Source organism: Gossypium hirsutum, chromosome A08 (assembly GCF_007990345.1).
Source record: "Gossypium hirsutum isolate 1008001.06 chromosome A08, Gossypium_hirsutum_v2.1, whole genome shotgun sequence".
Taxonomy (NCBI): Eukaryota; Viridiplantae; Streptophyta; class Magnoliopsida; order Malvales; family Malvaceae; genus Gossypium; species Gossypium hirsutum.
Window position 1 is genome coordinate 120125280 of NC_053431.1, and position 15851 is coordinate 120141130.

The 15851-nt window shown below is 32.1% G+C and overlaps 1 protein-coding gene across 1 annotated transcript; it reads right to left on the reverse strand.

The window, feature by feature from the left end:
• Window positions 1–201: 201 nt before the first annotated feature.
• LOC107955903 (uncharacterized) lies at window positions 202–3003 on the reverse strand. Its single transcript, XM_041076016.1, has 2 exons — window positions 2627–3003; window positions 202–2257 (listed from the first exon to the last, which is right to left on the reverse strand). Exons 1-2 carry the CDS (start codon window positions 3001–3003, stop codon window positions 202–204), a joined length of 2433 nt encoding a protein of 810 aa, XP_040931950.1.
• Between the last annotated feature and the right edge of the window lie 12848 nt (window positions 3004–15851).

Genomic DNA, 15851 nt, shown 5'->3' on the forward strand with positions numbered 1-15851 from the left:
TAAAAGTTATGCTTTATTAAAAAATAATAGATGATTGTAAGCCCATTTCACAAATGAATCCTATTACTCTTAGGCTCTAGAGTAACAAGAATGTTTCGAGAATTACTCTGAAAAATTCCTAAAGACTACAGGAAGTTCCTCCACAGTCCAATTGTTCAGAGAGCTTCCCGGTTCGTAAGGGTGAATGCCCTCAAGGTTTCCTTACTTCGATCCTTTGTCGTGTATAGCATTAATCTGATGGACTTCTTTTAAAAGTAACCCTCCTGATATAAAGGTTTGGGATATTGGAGGGAATGTCATCGGTTTCCACTCCACTTTTCTTCTATTAAGGCGTGTTCTTCTTCCCTCTTGGCGCTTCTCAACTTCCTTCCTCCTTTGCTTATAGTCTGGCTTAAAGCCCAGACCAAAGCGATCTTTCTTCTCTTTTAGTTCTGGGATTTGATTCCCTCCTTGCAGGTATTTTCCTAACCCTCTTCCTGATAGGGCTCCATTTCCCACTATCATTTGTAGAGCCATCCTCGTGGCTCTTGCTATCTTTGGTGCCGGTGGCTCACTCCCTTTTGAAATGAAGGTTGCATTCACAAATTCTAAAGAGTGAAAGGAACACTGAATAGACTCTTCGTTCGTCTCGACATAAGGGGCCTTGCTAGTGACTGCGGCTATAATATCCTCCTCCGCATTGATGGTTACTAACCGTCCATCCGTCACTAACTTTAATTTTTGGTGCAACGATGAGGGCACCGCTCCCACTGAATGTATCCATGGCCTCCCTAATAAGCAATTGTAGGAGGGCTGGATATCCATCTCCAAGAAGTCTACTTCGTATATATTCGGCCCAATTTCTAAGGGGATGTCAATCCTTCCCATCACCTTCCTTTCTGTACCGTCAAAGACTCTTACCACATTTTGACACGTCTTCATGTGAGAATCGTCAATGGGTAATCTATTCAGAGTAGACAACGGTAGAACATTCAAAGCTGATCCATTATCGACGAGCATGCTTGGAAGTGTGTACCCCTTACATCGAGTGGTGATGTGCAGGGCCTTTGTTGACCCCCTGCCCCCCGGTGGGATTTCATCGTCATTAAAATAGATGAAATTATCTGCACTTATGTTATTCACCAACCGGTCCAGCTTGTTAACAGATACGTTATGGGTGACATATGTTTCGTTGAGCACCTTCATCAATGCATCTCGATGCACCTCAGAACTCAGAAGTAGAGCCAATACTGATATGTGAGCCGACTGCTTATGTAATTGCTCGACCACGCTATACTCGCTATGTTTAAGGAACTTTAGAAATTCTTTAGCCTCTTCCTCCTTTACTGGTTCCTTGCTAGGTGCTTCAGCCTCTTTCTCCTTCTCTGTACTAACATTCTTTGTTTTTGTAGGCTCCTCTCTGACGCCCACTGTATCATACCGCCTCCCGCTCCGTGTATGGGAACCCTCACCTTGAACTTCCTTAGAAGCACTTGCTATATCCTCCCTCTCCGGCATTGATACATGGCAGTTATAACTCCATGGTACTCTCTTGTTATCCTTATAAGGAAAGGAAACAGGTTTATGAAAGATGACTTTCGGTACCATCGGTATTTCAACTTTATTATTTCCTGGTAAAGAAATAATGATCCTTGGCCGATTTTGATTCTTCGGTGCACCTTCTAATGTGCATATATGTCTCTCATTTGGCCCAGCTTCATAAAATCCTAGCTCCTTGTTGTCCATAAGGCTTTGTATCAAGGCCTTAAACTCGTCGCATTCCTGAATCTTATGCCCCTCTTCGGCATGGAACTCACAATAGTCCCTTGCTCCTTCATTCCTCTCTTTAGAGATTATCATCTCTCTTTTTACCATTTCTTCCCAAATCATCTTCATCGGCGTTCTCGCCTCAGCCATACCTTCCTTTATTCTCCTTTCACTGGTTTCACCAATGACGTTCACTCCTTGATCGCTATGATTTGGTAATGGGTTTTCAGTATTCAGGGTATTATTAAAATTCACTACCCCCATCTTAATAAGTCTTTCTACGGCCTTCTTAAAACCAGTACAGTTTTCAATCGAATACCCTGGTATTCCAGCATGGTATTTGCATATGGCGTTTGCGTCATACCATTTAGGATATGGGGGCTGCAATGGCTTAAGGTGAAAAGGAGAAATAACATGTGCATCGTATAAGCTTTGATAGAGCTCACGATACGTCACGGGGATAGGTGTGAATTGCATCCTTTCAGAATTCTTCCTTGTACCTGACTCCTGCCTTTGAGAACTCTATTGCTCAACCGTAGCTATTTTAGGTTGACCAACTGTGATTGCCCTCGTGTTGAAAGTGCTTGTGTTATTCACTTCACTATCTTTTCTTTTTGGGGCCGATCTTTTAGTTGTTTCCCCCTCAATTTTGCCACCTCTTATGGCATTCTCAATTATCTCCCCCGCCATGACTATATCTGCAATTCTTTTGGTGGTGTTCCCAATCATGTGAGTGATGAATGGAGCTTTTAGAGTGTTGATGAACAACATGGTAGTCTCCTTCTCCAACAACGGTGGTTGAACTTGTATTGCTACCTCTCTCCATCTCTGTGCATATTGCCTAAAATTTTCATTAGGCTTTTTCTCCATGTTTTGCAGCCTGATCCTATCCGGAGCCATGTCAGTCATATGATTGTACTGCTGCATGAAGGCCTGTGCAAGATCCCTCCATGAACTTATTCTGGCCCGGCTCAGTTGATTATACCACTTGGCTGCTGCTCCAATTAAACTGTCTTGGAAACAGTGAATCAACAATTGATCATTATTCACATACCCAGTCATCTTCCTACAGAACATCGTGATGTGGGCTTCTAGGCAAGTAGTCCCATTGTACTTCTCAAATTTTGGCATCTTGAATTTGTAAAGAAGCACCAAGTCTGGGACCAAGCTTAGATCTTTGACATCAACCCTATGATGCCCATCAGCATTCTCTAAAGCCTTGAACTTTTCCTCCAACCATTTGCAGCGATCTTCCATCTATCTTGCAGCCTCAGTTCTTAGATCCTCTTTTTCAGCCATGTCTAAGTCAGGAATGACAAGATTTGCAGGATTGTCACCCAAATTGAATCCTGAACCAGTTGGGAAATTCATGGGGATCCCAGTATCGACCAACCCTTGTTGGGGCTTTATAGTGACAGATGGCCTCCTAGGAAGTGCCTCGGTTTGTGTAGGCACGTGGGGTAGGGTGAAACCTGGAGGATGATCCTCACCCTCCTCGCCAGTAATTGCCATGGGAGCCTTTCCCTTATCAGTGGCCCTCAGAAGTTGGGCCATCTCAGCCATCATGTTCCTTTGTGCTTCCAACATTTGCTCCCTCATGTCGTTTTGCATCTTTGCCAATTGCTCTTGCAATTGGTCCTGCATGTCCTTCTGTAACTATTCAAATCTTTGGTCCATGTTCTTAGTTTTTGCACGAGTTCCGTAATGATATGTTGCTTCCAGATTTTCTCTCTCTTACTCTCTTTCTCTTTATTAATTTTAACTAATTAGGGTCTTTCTATAAACTTGAATGCCTATGATACAATGAGATGCTATGAAATGCAAATGTATGAATGCAAAAAGATGTCGATTCTGATTCAATTTCATTTTAGAAAACATTATTTAAAGAACAAAAATCTTTTCATAAAACGGATTACAAATACGCTTTCGCCCATAGGCCTAGAGTCTTAACCCTATCTAATAACAATGTTAACTCTCTCCTCTGTCTGATGATGACTCATACATTATACTCAGCGTTCTAGCTTGTACTGCCAAATCCTGCAAGTGTTCAGCAACCTCTCGAATCTGAACTAAGGCTTCTCCCATGAGATAATCCCTATTTCCAACTTGATCCTGAAGATGGTGAAGTTCTCCCTTCCACTGTTCTTCTCTTGCCTCGAGCTGCTCAATCCGTAGCTCACAGCCTGTAGTGCTGCTTCCAACCTTCCGATATCGTGTTTAATTTCCTCGATCTTATTCAAGCTTTCCTTTAACTCGATTTGTAATACCCCATACCCGTACCTGAGACCGGAATAGGATACGAGGCATTACCGAGATTTTCAGAATAATTTCAATTAATTTTTATTATTTAATATTCATTTTCATGTTTCATGTAACATCCTTTTTATATATTCAATTCAAAATATCATATAAAATACGATACAATACTTAAATTGTCATATTTACAATGCTCATTCAGGATATACAAACCTACCTGACTAAATTGCAAAAATACCAAGATTTAGGGGCATATTGGTAATTTACCATTTTCCCAAATTTCACCCAATCTTAAATTGATAATTTCATTGTATATATTAATTCAGATAATAAAACAATTCATTCCTTTCAATTTAGTCATTTTTGACATTTTTACAAAATTACCCATAAAGTTTTACTTTTATTCAATTTAGTCCTTGAGCCAAAAACATACAAATTAGCCATGCTAGCTGAATATTCACACATATTTTTCCTCCTCCTCCTCTCCATTCCACATCCTTAGTATAAACAACACACTTGTAGGTAACATTATCCATAATTTTCACTATCTACTTATGTGAATATTCAAGTTGTCCATCTGTGTCATAGTCACTAAATTATTTTTATCTTGAGCTACAGAACTCCAAATTAAGATCCTTTAATTTTCCCTGAAACTAGACTCATATACCTTCTTACCATAAAAATTTCATAATTTTTGGTTGGGCCAATTAATACAGTTTATTCATTAAAGTCTCCCCTGTTCTGCTGTCTGACAGTTCCGACCCTTCTTCACTAAAAATTAATTATCTTCTTGTACAGGATTCGAATGATGTCTTCGTTTGTTTCTATTGAAAATAGACTCATTAAGGATTCTAAACATATAAATTTAAGCCCCTAATTATTTTTATCCAATTTTTGATGATTTTCCAAAGTCAGAACAGGGGAACTCGAAATCATTCTCACCTTGTCTCATAAAAGTTATTATATCTCATAATTTACAATTCAATTGCTTATATAGTTTCTTTCATAAGAAACTAGACTCAATAAGATTTAATTCCATATTTTATTCATCTTATAATTCAATTTATACAATTTTTTGTGATTTTTCAAACTTAAACTACTGCTGCTGTCCAAAATAGTCTTAGTGCAAAATGTTGATTTTCTACTTTTAATTTCAATTTAATCCTAACTAAATTCACTTACTTTTCTATCTTAATTCATACTTTGCTTCTACTCAATTTTTAACCAAACTTACACATAATTATCTATTTTTCATCATAAAACCATAATTTTGAAATTCTTTCAATTTAGTCCTTAAAGCATAAAACTTATGAATCACTTTACAATTCAATCCTTATTTCATTTCTAACTTGAATTTCTATCAATTTAGCCCTTAATTCATCTTTTTTGTTCAATAAGAACAATGTCTTCTAATCAACTATCTTACAATAAATCAACTTAACTTCATCAAAACCTTGTTCTAAAGTTTTTAAAACATCAAAATTAAGTAAAAAGGGTTAAATTGACATACCTATTTAAATCTCAAGCTTCAAACCTTGAATTTTCCCTTTCTTCTTTCTTTTCTCCTTTCTTTCTTTCTTTCCCTGCTTTTCGTTTTGCCTATTCTGTTTCTATTTCTATTCTTTTTTTTCTTTATTTCCTTTTATATATATACACACATGTATTTATTATTTAAATAATAAGTATTATTTATTTATTCATGTGTATATTATTAGTACATTTGTATTCATTTATAACCATACATTTGTCATTATCTAATATATTTATCATATAAAATCTTATAATATAATTATTTAATTAATAAATATCTTTTATAATTAATAAATATATTTTAATACTTAAATACAAGCATTACAAGTGTATGTATTTTTTTTTATTAATACACTTGTACCCAATCATTACCACACATTTGTCTTACTTTTATTTATTTATCATATAATATTAATTTAATAATAATAAATACACTAATATTTACTTAAATAATAAACAAATACACACATGTATTACAAATGTGTGCATTATATTTATTACACTTGTATTTTATTTTTGCCATATACTTAGCATTCTTTTTGGCTTATTTACTTATTTAGTCCTTTCAATTTTCTTTATTCTATAATTAAACTTTCACACTTCATTCAATTTAATCATTTTATCCAATTATCCTTAATTTAAGCTAGTTCACTTAATTAAACTCTAATTGACCACTCGATTAACTTCGTAAATATTTTTAATAAATATTTACTAATCCATTTTTCAGAAACGGAGACCTAAAAATACACTTTTTCAGTAACGGTAAAATTCGGGTCATTACAATTCTCTCCCCCTTAAGAAATTTCGTCCTCGAAATTTGCCTAAAAGAGAGGTGGGAGTTTAGTGATCTCACTATTTCTTTCGGTTCCCGTGTGGCTTCCTCAATATTATGACTTCATTTCTCGAGCTAGTATCTCGATCAGTTCTTCTTCTTTATACTATGAATCAGTTCAGATTTCAATATCCCTTGTCAAAGTAACATGTGGAAGATCTGATTTGCATCATCTAAACATCATGTCCTGAAAAATCCCATAAATTTTTTTTTTCGTGACTTCAGAGGCTAAACCATCCAATATATTTCCAGTCTGATCTTTCACAGATTCACGTAGCCCAACAGTACGAGAACTCAATATCCCGATGTTTCAAATTCACATATGATTTCTGTCTATCAAACTGTTTTAGTCTATCTCAAATCACTTTCATTCAATTTCCATATAGAATTTCCGACAATCAAATACTACTTTTAAATTATATCAAATTATTGTTATTTTTCTTTAGTTTCACAAATCAACCAGCTCCGCATATTCTCTTTCTCACTGTATTCAATCAGATTCCATGCAGTTTTACACTCATTATCATTCAGAACCTCATACAGTGCTGAAAGCTGTTATCACATACACAGAATTTCTTGTATTCATTCTAGAATCATAATATAAACCATATATCTCGATCAGAAATAATAAAAACTTGATTGTGGCATGACTAGCTTCAGATGATTTACAACAACATTAGTTAAGACTTCGTAGAGGACGGTGCAAAGAATAATGGGTCTAAATTGTGCATGTAATAATGTCGGTAGCTCTTAGTGGAGCCATCTCGAACTGTGCAGGTAATACGTCAATGCCGGGAGTTTTGAAGATTTATCTTGTCCTTCTGGGCTATGTTTGGATTAATATTCATACACAATTACTACTTTATGGGATGATGGGTCCAAACCTATATGTCCTTTATAGGAAAAAGACCCAAGCAAACTCGGCTCTTTTGATTACCCCTCTCAATAGAAGAAAAATGCTTAACAGTTTGGCCAATGAAAGAACTTGAGCTTGCTCCTATAAATAAGAATACTCCATTAATTTCAGCTACATTACACCCATTACTCTTCTTCTCACCCTTTTTGGAACCAAATTCAACTGTCTTCTTCCCTTTATTGAGGGGATTCCATTTTATATATTTCAACATCTCCTTTGCTTCCAACATTAAAGCCGAGATTATTATGCCCATTAAACTCTCCATCTCTTTCCTCCAAATTGAGTCGTCCATGCTACTACCTGCAGCGGGTAAGGTTGCATCATGGAAAATTGAGTCGTATGTATTGTTCAAAAATAACACATGTCCCTTCCGATTGTACTTTTGTGTAGTCATCCTGCGGTTGAAATTTGGCTAAATAATAATCGTTTTCAATGTCCATAAGTTGAAAGCTATTGGATGGTTTCCACAAAGTATAAAGCTTGTTCCAGAGAACACTATATCCAATCTTCCTGCTCAGGAGTTTTATAAGAGAGTGAATCCTACCCGAGAAGGTGATCGACGAAACACCATCTAGCTACATCTCCATCCTTTAAGACAATGTCTACCTCACCCCCTTATCCGTACCTGGATTCTCTACCATCACCGAGTTTAAAAGCATTTCCTTGAAAGACATCGTTTTTTTAGGCGACATCTCCATAGACTCATCATTACCACCTTCATCAGGAGGATCTTCTTCCCGCAGCCGTATTTTCAAGAAAAAATCGACCACACTATTTTAACCAAAATAATTAAGGGGTCAAATTTTTCATCTATCTAATAATATTATGTAGAGTAATCAAATTATATCAAATTAGTATAAACACTAAATCCTAAATTTAAACATAGTATAGAGATTATAACAATAATTTGACCTAAATTAGTCTATGTTTAACCAAATCATTTGTTATTAGGGGTGATGCCAAAATTTTTTCTGTGAGTCAAAATTAAGTTGTCTAGTAAAAATGTAATTTCACAATTTTAATAGCCTGTATCTTTATAATTTTTAAAGGACTAAATCAAAAATTTATCATTTTGGGAGCAAAGTGATATTTTACCATATATTAAATTAAAATTTTATAAATTATAAAAAGACTAAAAGTGAAAATTTTCACTTTAAGAGGTCAGGCCCCTGCCATCCCCTTGGCTCCGTACGTGTTTGTCATTTGATTTAACAAGAAAGTTTGATGTTTCTCAAAAGTAAAAATAAAAATTGTAAAGCCCAAAATCTGCCCGGGCCCATACCAGCAAACCCCCCCACTTGCCCACTTGCGCCGTTGCCCCATGTGCGCAACCACTCAACCTCACACGCCTCTACTCCGCGCCAGCCTCCACGCATGCCCATCACCGTCTGCACCCCATGCCTCTGTCACCTCCATCGTGCCCATCCCATGCAAAGAGACAAAACAGAAACAATAGGAAATTAGATGAAAATGGGTTATAAAAACCCGAATCAAAAATTGTACGGGGGGCTTTTTTTTTCTTTCTTCTTCTTTTCTACTTTGTAAACACTAAAGAGAAATTTACAGTCTTCAATAAACAGATAGCAGTGATTGTTAAAAACAAAAAGAAAAAACAAAAGGTTGTATTTTTTTCTTTGTTCCTTTCGATTTTTACATACATATACATATATTTCTTTATTTTCTATCTATTTAACATAAAAATATACAACAAATAAAAAAAATAAAAAATAAATTTTTTACCTTTTCGGTGGCCGGCACCGGCGCCGGCGAGCCTCCGGTGACCGGCCCCCCTGGCCGGATTTTCCTTCCCCCCTCCATTCTCTCTTCCCTCTCTCTTCTTTTTTTTTCTTTCCCTCTCCCCAAATGATTTTTTTGGTTAGTTTAGGCCTTATATAGCCCTCCAAAACGACGTCGTTTTGGGGGCTACACTTAAGCCCCAAAACGACGTCGTTTTGGCCATGCCCGACCCATCCGACCCGACCCGCTAGAGGATCCGCGTGTTTTCGTTTGAATGGGATATTTATGCGCGCAGTCCTTCCGCTTTTCTGATGCTTCACAATTAAGTTTCTTATGGTTTTTAATTTGGCCCTATAATTTCTCGCGCTTTTCGATTTAGTCCCCGCCAATGTGCTGCGTTTTAATGGAAAGGAATAATTGTTGTTTCGGTCCCCCAACGTTTCACGCGCGTACAATTAAGTCCCTTTTCTTTGTTTTCATTTCAAATTGGCCCCACAACTTTGTTTTTAATTCAATTTTAGTCCTTTTTTCGTTTATTTTTATATCTTTATTAAATATCCTTGTTATTTTTATATTATTAGTATTATTAGTATTAGTATTACTATTATGTATTAGTATATATTTTTATTATGTACGTGTATACATATATATATATTTTCATATTTAATATTTTTATTTCATTTTTATTCTAATATTTTATTAATCTTATGTTTGTTTCTTTTATATTCCAATGTTATCATTATTATTATTATTATTATTATTATTTTTATTAGTTTATGCTTTGTTATATATTTATATATTTATAATACGTATATATACTTGACATATTTGTATATACCTCGGTAATATTATTACTAGTTTTTAATATACGCATATATTACCTAAATATTTTAGTATTATGTATATTCTTCATGTATTATATATGTGTTCTTAATACTATACTTTATTTGTGTCATGTTTTTTATGTCGTATTATTATATTTTAATATTATATTATATAATTATATATACATATATCTTTTATATATATTATCATTGTATATATTTTAATATTATTAGTTATATTTTACACTATTATATATATTTTTCTAATATTATATTGTATATACTGTCGTTTATATATATATATGTGTATGTATTTATGTAGTGTAGAAAATAGTTTTATTATCATTCTTATCATTTCTAAGGTATGCATATACTATATATGTTCTATGTATGTTATATGGATTTTTAATATCGCTAAATATATATGTCATCATCTTATATATTATTTATATTAAAATATTTTAATATTCATAATTTCAAATTGTTGATACATTTTTATAATATATTTACGTACATACTTTTCATTTATTATAAATATACTTTTTTATATTTTTATATCTCATATTTTTATGTATACATAGGTATAAGCATAAATACATACATCTTAATTCATATATATGTATATATACGTACTTATACATACTTAAATATATTTTTCATATTTCATAATTCTTATATACTTACATATATTTATGCATATTTTACATCATATACATACTTATATATATTCTTTATATTCTTAAAAATGCTTTTTGTATATTTCACATATTTTATAATTCACATACATATATTTTATATTATCACAATTTGTAAATATATATAAACACATTTACATTTTTATTTTTATAATACTTACCGATTTTATATATATGTATATATTTATCTATGTTTCATATTCTATAATTTATATGCATTTCTTATTTTATGGCTTTAAATTATACATGCATATACAAATTTTTACATAATTGTATTTATTGTCATCATTGTTATTTGGTGTTTGTTTATTTATTCGTGTACACTTGTGCCTTTTTTAAATGTTAGTTCTATTTATTTATTTGTATGCTTTGTTTATGTAATCACCTCGTCATTTCATTTTGCCTATTGCATTGTTGTTACTCACTTTACTTTGCTCACCTTGTCGTATTCGTTATTGTTTTGTCAAGCATTGACACTAAACACCAAAAGGAAAATTTTTCTAAATAAGGCAATATTTCGCGTTTGGAAACTCGAGAAAACGTGCCCTAATGTGCTGGGTTTCGATTTCTCGTTTGACTAAATAGCCAAATATCCTCTTAAAGCTTCAAAGTATGGTTTCATTAAACTATAAGGTGATCTTGGTTTCGATGGTTTAGAGTATCGTGTCCTAACGTGCTGGATGTGATATTCCTTCGGAACAAGAGAATCTTATGTTTCAATTCACGATATCAGATTTTCTTTTAAGGATCGTATTTTTTAAAACTCTTCAAATTTTCAATTTTCGACACTAAGACACTAATTAATCAACTAGGTACCAATTTTGGGCGTATCGAGGGTGCTAATCCTTCCTCGTGCGTAACCAACTCCCGAACTCATTTTTCTGAATTTCGTAGACCAAAATCCTTGTTTTAATAAAATTAAATCATTTATTAAAAACAACCACTTTTTGAGGTGACCCGATCACACCTCGTCAAAAAAGGATTGGTGGCGACTCCCGTTTTCATTCTTTTTTTTAAATCCAAGTCGACCCCGTTTTCATCAAAAAAATGGTGTCAACAAAAATGTTTTATATATACATATTAGTTAAAGAGTTAGTATTTGATATACTTGCAGTGTACCTTTTTATTTCACAAGTAATTTTAAAAAATTAATATGTGTCTATTTTTTTTAATATTTTACTATGCGACACTTGTCAATCCCTAACCCTACTTATAAAATCAAAAAAATTCATTGACAGTATACCAAATATTTTCCTATATTTAAAATAAAAAGTTTGATCCTAAACTAGTTCTAATAAAAGAAAAGACATATAAAGAGATACACGACAATATATCCATTGTTAGGGTACTTATTATGTTGGTTTTTTATTGCAAAAAAAAATAGAATATCAATGGAAAAGTACAAAAAACAAATCCCATTTTATTACAATAATCTTCCTGATTCCCAGTCGTGTCTATATTCATCATATTTATCACGAATATTTCTCAAGTAAATTCCATCATCTCTAGCAAGCCAAATGGACCTCGTTCACCCAAAATACATTGAACGCAGCATGAAAGTTATCGTAAGCCATGTAGCACCAGAAAAGCATTCCCCCAAATATCTGCAGCTTGAATTTCCAGCTAAACTCAACACCAACAGTGAGGTTATGAATGCCTAAGTCATTATCCTTAGACTTACAATGAACTAATAGTATCTTGCCCTCACTCAGATCATTGACAGTATGGACATGCCATGTAGTTCTTAATGAGAAACTGTTGTTATTGTTATCATCATAGCCTTTTGTAGGTTCAGAGCTTGATGAAGTTATTAATGGGGCTATTGCTTGAACAAGTATGAACAACATAATATTCTTATAGAAATTGTTCATTTTTTGGCTTTTGATTTATTTTATAATGTTTTCAATATTTTTTTCATTATGTTGGTTATATATAGTGGAAAAGTTGAAAACATATTGAAAGTTTATATGGAAAATATTTTCTTTTGGTATTTTTTAGCTAATGGTGAATACAACTTAGAATGTTGTGTAAAATTCAAAATAATACCAAAAAAGAAAAACAAAATGGATACACTTGCTTAAAGGAGTTGTAATGTTGCCAAAATTATTAAATTTACATTAATGTATCTTTTCTGACATTTGGATATCTTTTAATTGATGTTTTTATCTTTACATTTAAGATGATGGCAAAGATATCGTCTGTTGATTTATATTGGACATTGATGATTTATTTTAACGATAACGGTTTGATTTTAATATATTTGAGAAAAAAATTGCTATAATAATTTGATTCTTTTTTAAAATCGAATCGAAATAAAATTGGAGAACAAAAGTAATTGCACTAAATTTTATCTGTTCAAATTCAATTCATCAATTATTAATTTTTTAAAAAAAATTACATCTTTTAAAAAAATTTTGAAAATATTTTTTTTTCATATTAACATTTCATTGGAAACAAAACTCAATTCGATTTTGCATTGAGTTTTAATTCGATTGGCATGGACATTGTTCTCAGTACAGGAGGATGTGGGTTTGAGTGTGCTGAAGTGAGTTATCCTCCTATTTAAGGGTTGGGAAGGGGTTATGAATAGTTCTAGACATTGTATCAAAAAGAGCAAATATGATCAGAATCTATATTAAGGTTATTAAAAAAAAATCAGTTCGAATCCATTTAATTTAGATAATAATGATTTTTTTTATCTTATAAACCAAAAGCCTAATCAAATCCAAATAAATTTAAGTAATAATGAATTTGAAATTAAACTAAATTCAAAATTGAATCAAATAGGAAGAATGTTCATTTTACAAGTTTTTGCTCATGTGCCCCATCCCATGTAGTATATATTCTATGTATTTGATGAAAGAGGCCTATGATCCATCATTTGTTGTCTTTTTAGTGATATGTTATATTCTATAGATGTCTCTAACTTATTGATTCGTACGAATTTAGTCCTATTACTTTTTGAATTGTTTATTTTCAATATTTTAGTTAACTTTTTTCTGTTATCTCTGTTTAAAATTTAGGGATAATAAAATTTAACCTTCAATATTTAAAGATATTTTTATTCTTTTTGAATTAAATATATTTTCCGGAATAATGATTTTGTCAGTTTCTATTTGAAAAGAGAATTTTCATTTTCATCATAAAAGAAAAAGAAAACTATTTCTAGTTTTTGTGTTTGATTCGATTTGGTCGAGCCCACACTTAAAGCTAATCATGATATGAGAATAGCGGAGAAGATCATTTGGTTGAAAGCCGATGTAACATCCAGATTTAGGGTCTAGCCAGAACAGTAGTTTCAAACCACAAATCTGAATTAAAAATTATTATTTTATGAACATTAGACGGTCCATGATATGAATTCATGTTTGTGTGAAAATTTCATGAAGAAATTTTATGCCTAAAGTATCTATTTTGAAATTAGGGACTAAATTGAATAAGTTGCAAAACTTGTGTCTTGAAGCTTTAAGCATGAAATTTTCATGGATTATTAATTAGAAGGTCTTAAATGGCAATTTTCCCAATTTCTATCTTTATGGACAAAAAATAGATATGCATGGACAAAATTTGAAAGTTTAGTAAAAATGACATTTTGGTCATTTTGGTCATTTTGTAAAAAAAATGAATTAAAATGGAAAATAAAGCCAAAATCTACTTATCTTCTCCATGCTTGTGCTGAATTTGAAGAGTCACCATAGCTAGGGTTTCTTCAACTTTCAAGCTTGGAAGTAAGTCAATCCTAGCCGCGTTTTTAATGCTTTTTACATTTTTGAGATCCTTGAAGCATGATCTATCCATTTCTAGCTATATTTTGAGCTAGGGTTCATGTATGAAATTTGACCCATGTGTAACATGCATGTGTTTTGATATTTAATGGAAGAATATGAAAGTTTGATGTGTGTTTAACATCTTTTAGTAAGTGATTTTTCATGAAAACCCTTAAAAGGACCTTATATATTATGTCATCATCTTATATATTATTTATATTAAAATATTTTAATATTCATAATTTCAAATTGTTGATACATTTTTATAATATATTTACGTACATACTTTTCATTTATTATAAATATACTTTTTTATATTTTTATATCTCATATTTTTATGTATACATAGGTATAAGCATAAATACATACATCTTAATTCATATATATGTATATATACGTACTTATACATACTTAAATATATTTTTCATATTTCATAATTCTTATATACTTACATATATTTATGCATATTTTACATCATATACATACTTATATATATTCTTTATATTCTTAAAAATGCTTTTTGTATATTTCACATATTTTATAATTCACATACATATATTTTATATTATCACAATTTGTAAATATATATAAACACATTTACATTTTTATTTTTATAATACTTACCGATTTTATATATATGTATATATTTATCTATGTTTCATATTCTATAATTTATATGCATTTCTTATTTTATGGCTTTAAATTATACATGCATATACAAATTTTTACATAATTGTATTTATTGTCATCATTGTTATTTGGTGTTTGTTTATTTATTCGTGTACACTTGTGCCTTTTTTAAATGTTAGTTCTATTTATTTATTTGTATGCTTTGTTTATGTAATCACCTCGTCATTTCATTTTGCCTATTGCATTGTTGTTACTCACTTTACTTTGCTCACCTTGTCGTATTCGTTATTGTTTTGTCAAGCATTGACACTAAACACCAAAAGGAAAATTTTTCTAAATAAGGCAATATTTCGCGTTTGGAAACTCGAGAAAACGTGCCCTAACGTGCTGGGTTTCGATTTCTCGTTTGACTAAATAGCCAAATATCCTCTTAAAGCTTCAAAGTATGGTTTCATTAAACTATAAGGTGATCTTGGTTTCGATGGTTTAGAGTATCGTGTCCTAACGTGCTGGATGTGATATTCCTTCGGAACAAGAGAATCTTATGTTTCAATTCACGATATCAGATTTTCTTTTAAGGATCGTATTTTTTAAAACTCTTTAAATTTTCAATTTTCGACACTAAGACACTAATTAATCAACTAGGTACCAATTTTGGGCGTATCGAGGGTGCTAATCCTTCCTCGTGCGTAACCGGCTCCCAAACTCATTTTTCTGAATTTCGTAGACCAAAATCGTTGTTTTAATAAAATTAAATCATTTATTAAAAACAACCACTTTTTGAGGTGACCCGATCACACCTCGTCAAAAAAGGATTGGTGGCGACTCCCGTTTTCATTCTTTTTTTTTAAATCCAAGTCGACCCCGTTTTCATCAAAAAAATGGTGTCAACAGCTTGGCGACTCCGCTGGGGATTAT

Bases quoted from the DNA above. Each gene is read 5' to 3' on its own strand.
- LOC107955903 (XM_041076016.1), bottom strand. From the start codon at position 3,003: ATGGAAGATCGCTGCAAATGGTTGGAGGAAAAGTTCAAGGCTTTAGAG. The intron at 2,258-2,626 runs GCTGCAAAACAT...GAGTTCTCAAAG, and splicing joins ATGGCTCCGGATAGGATCAG to GCAGGAGTCAGGTACAAGGA.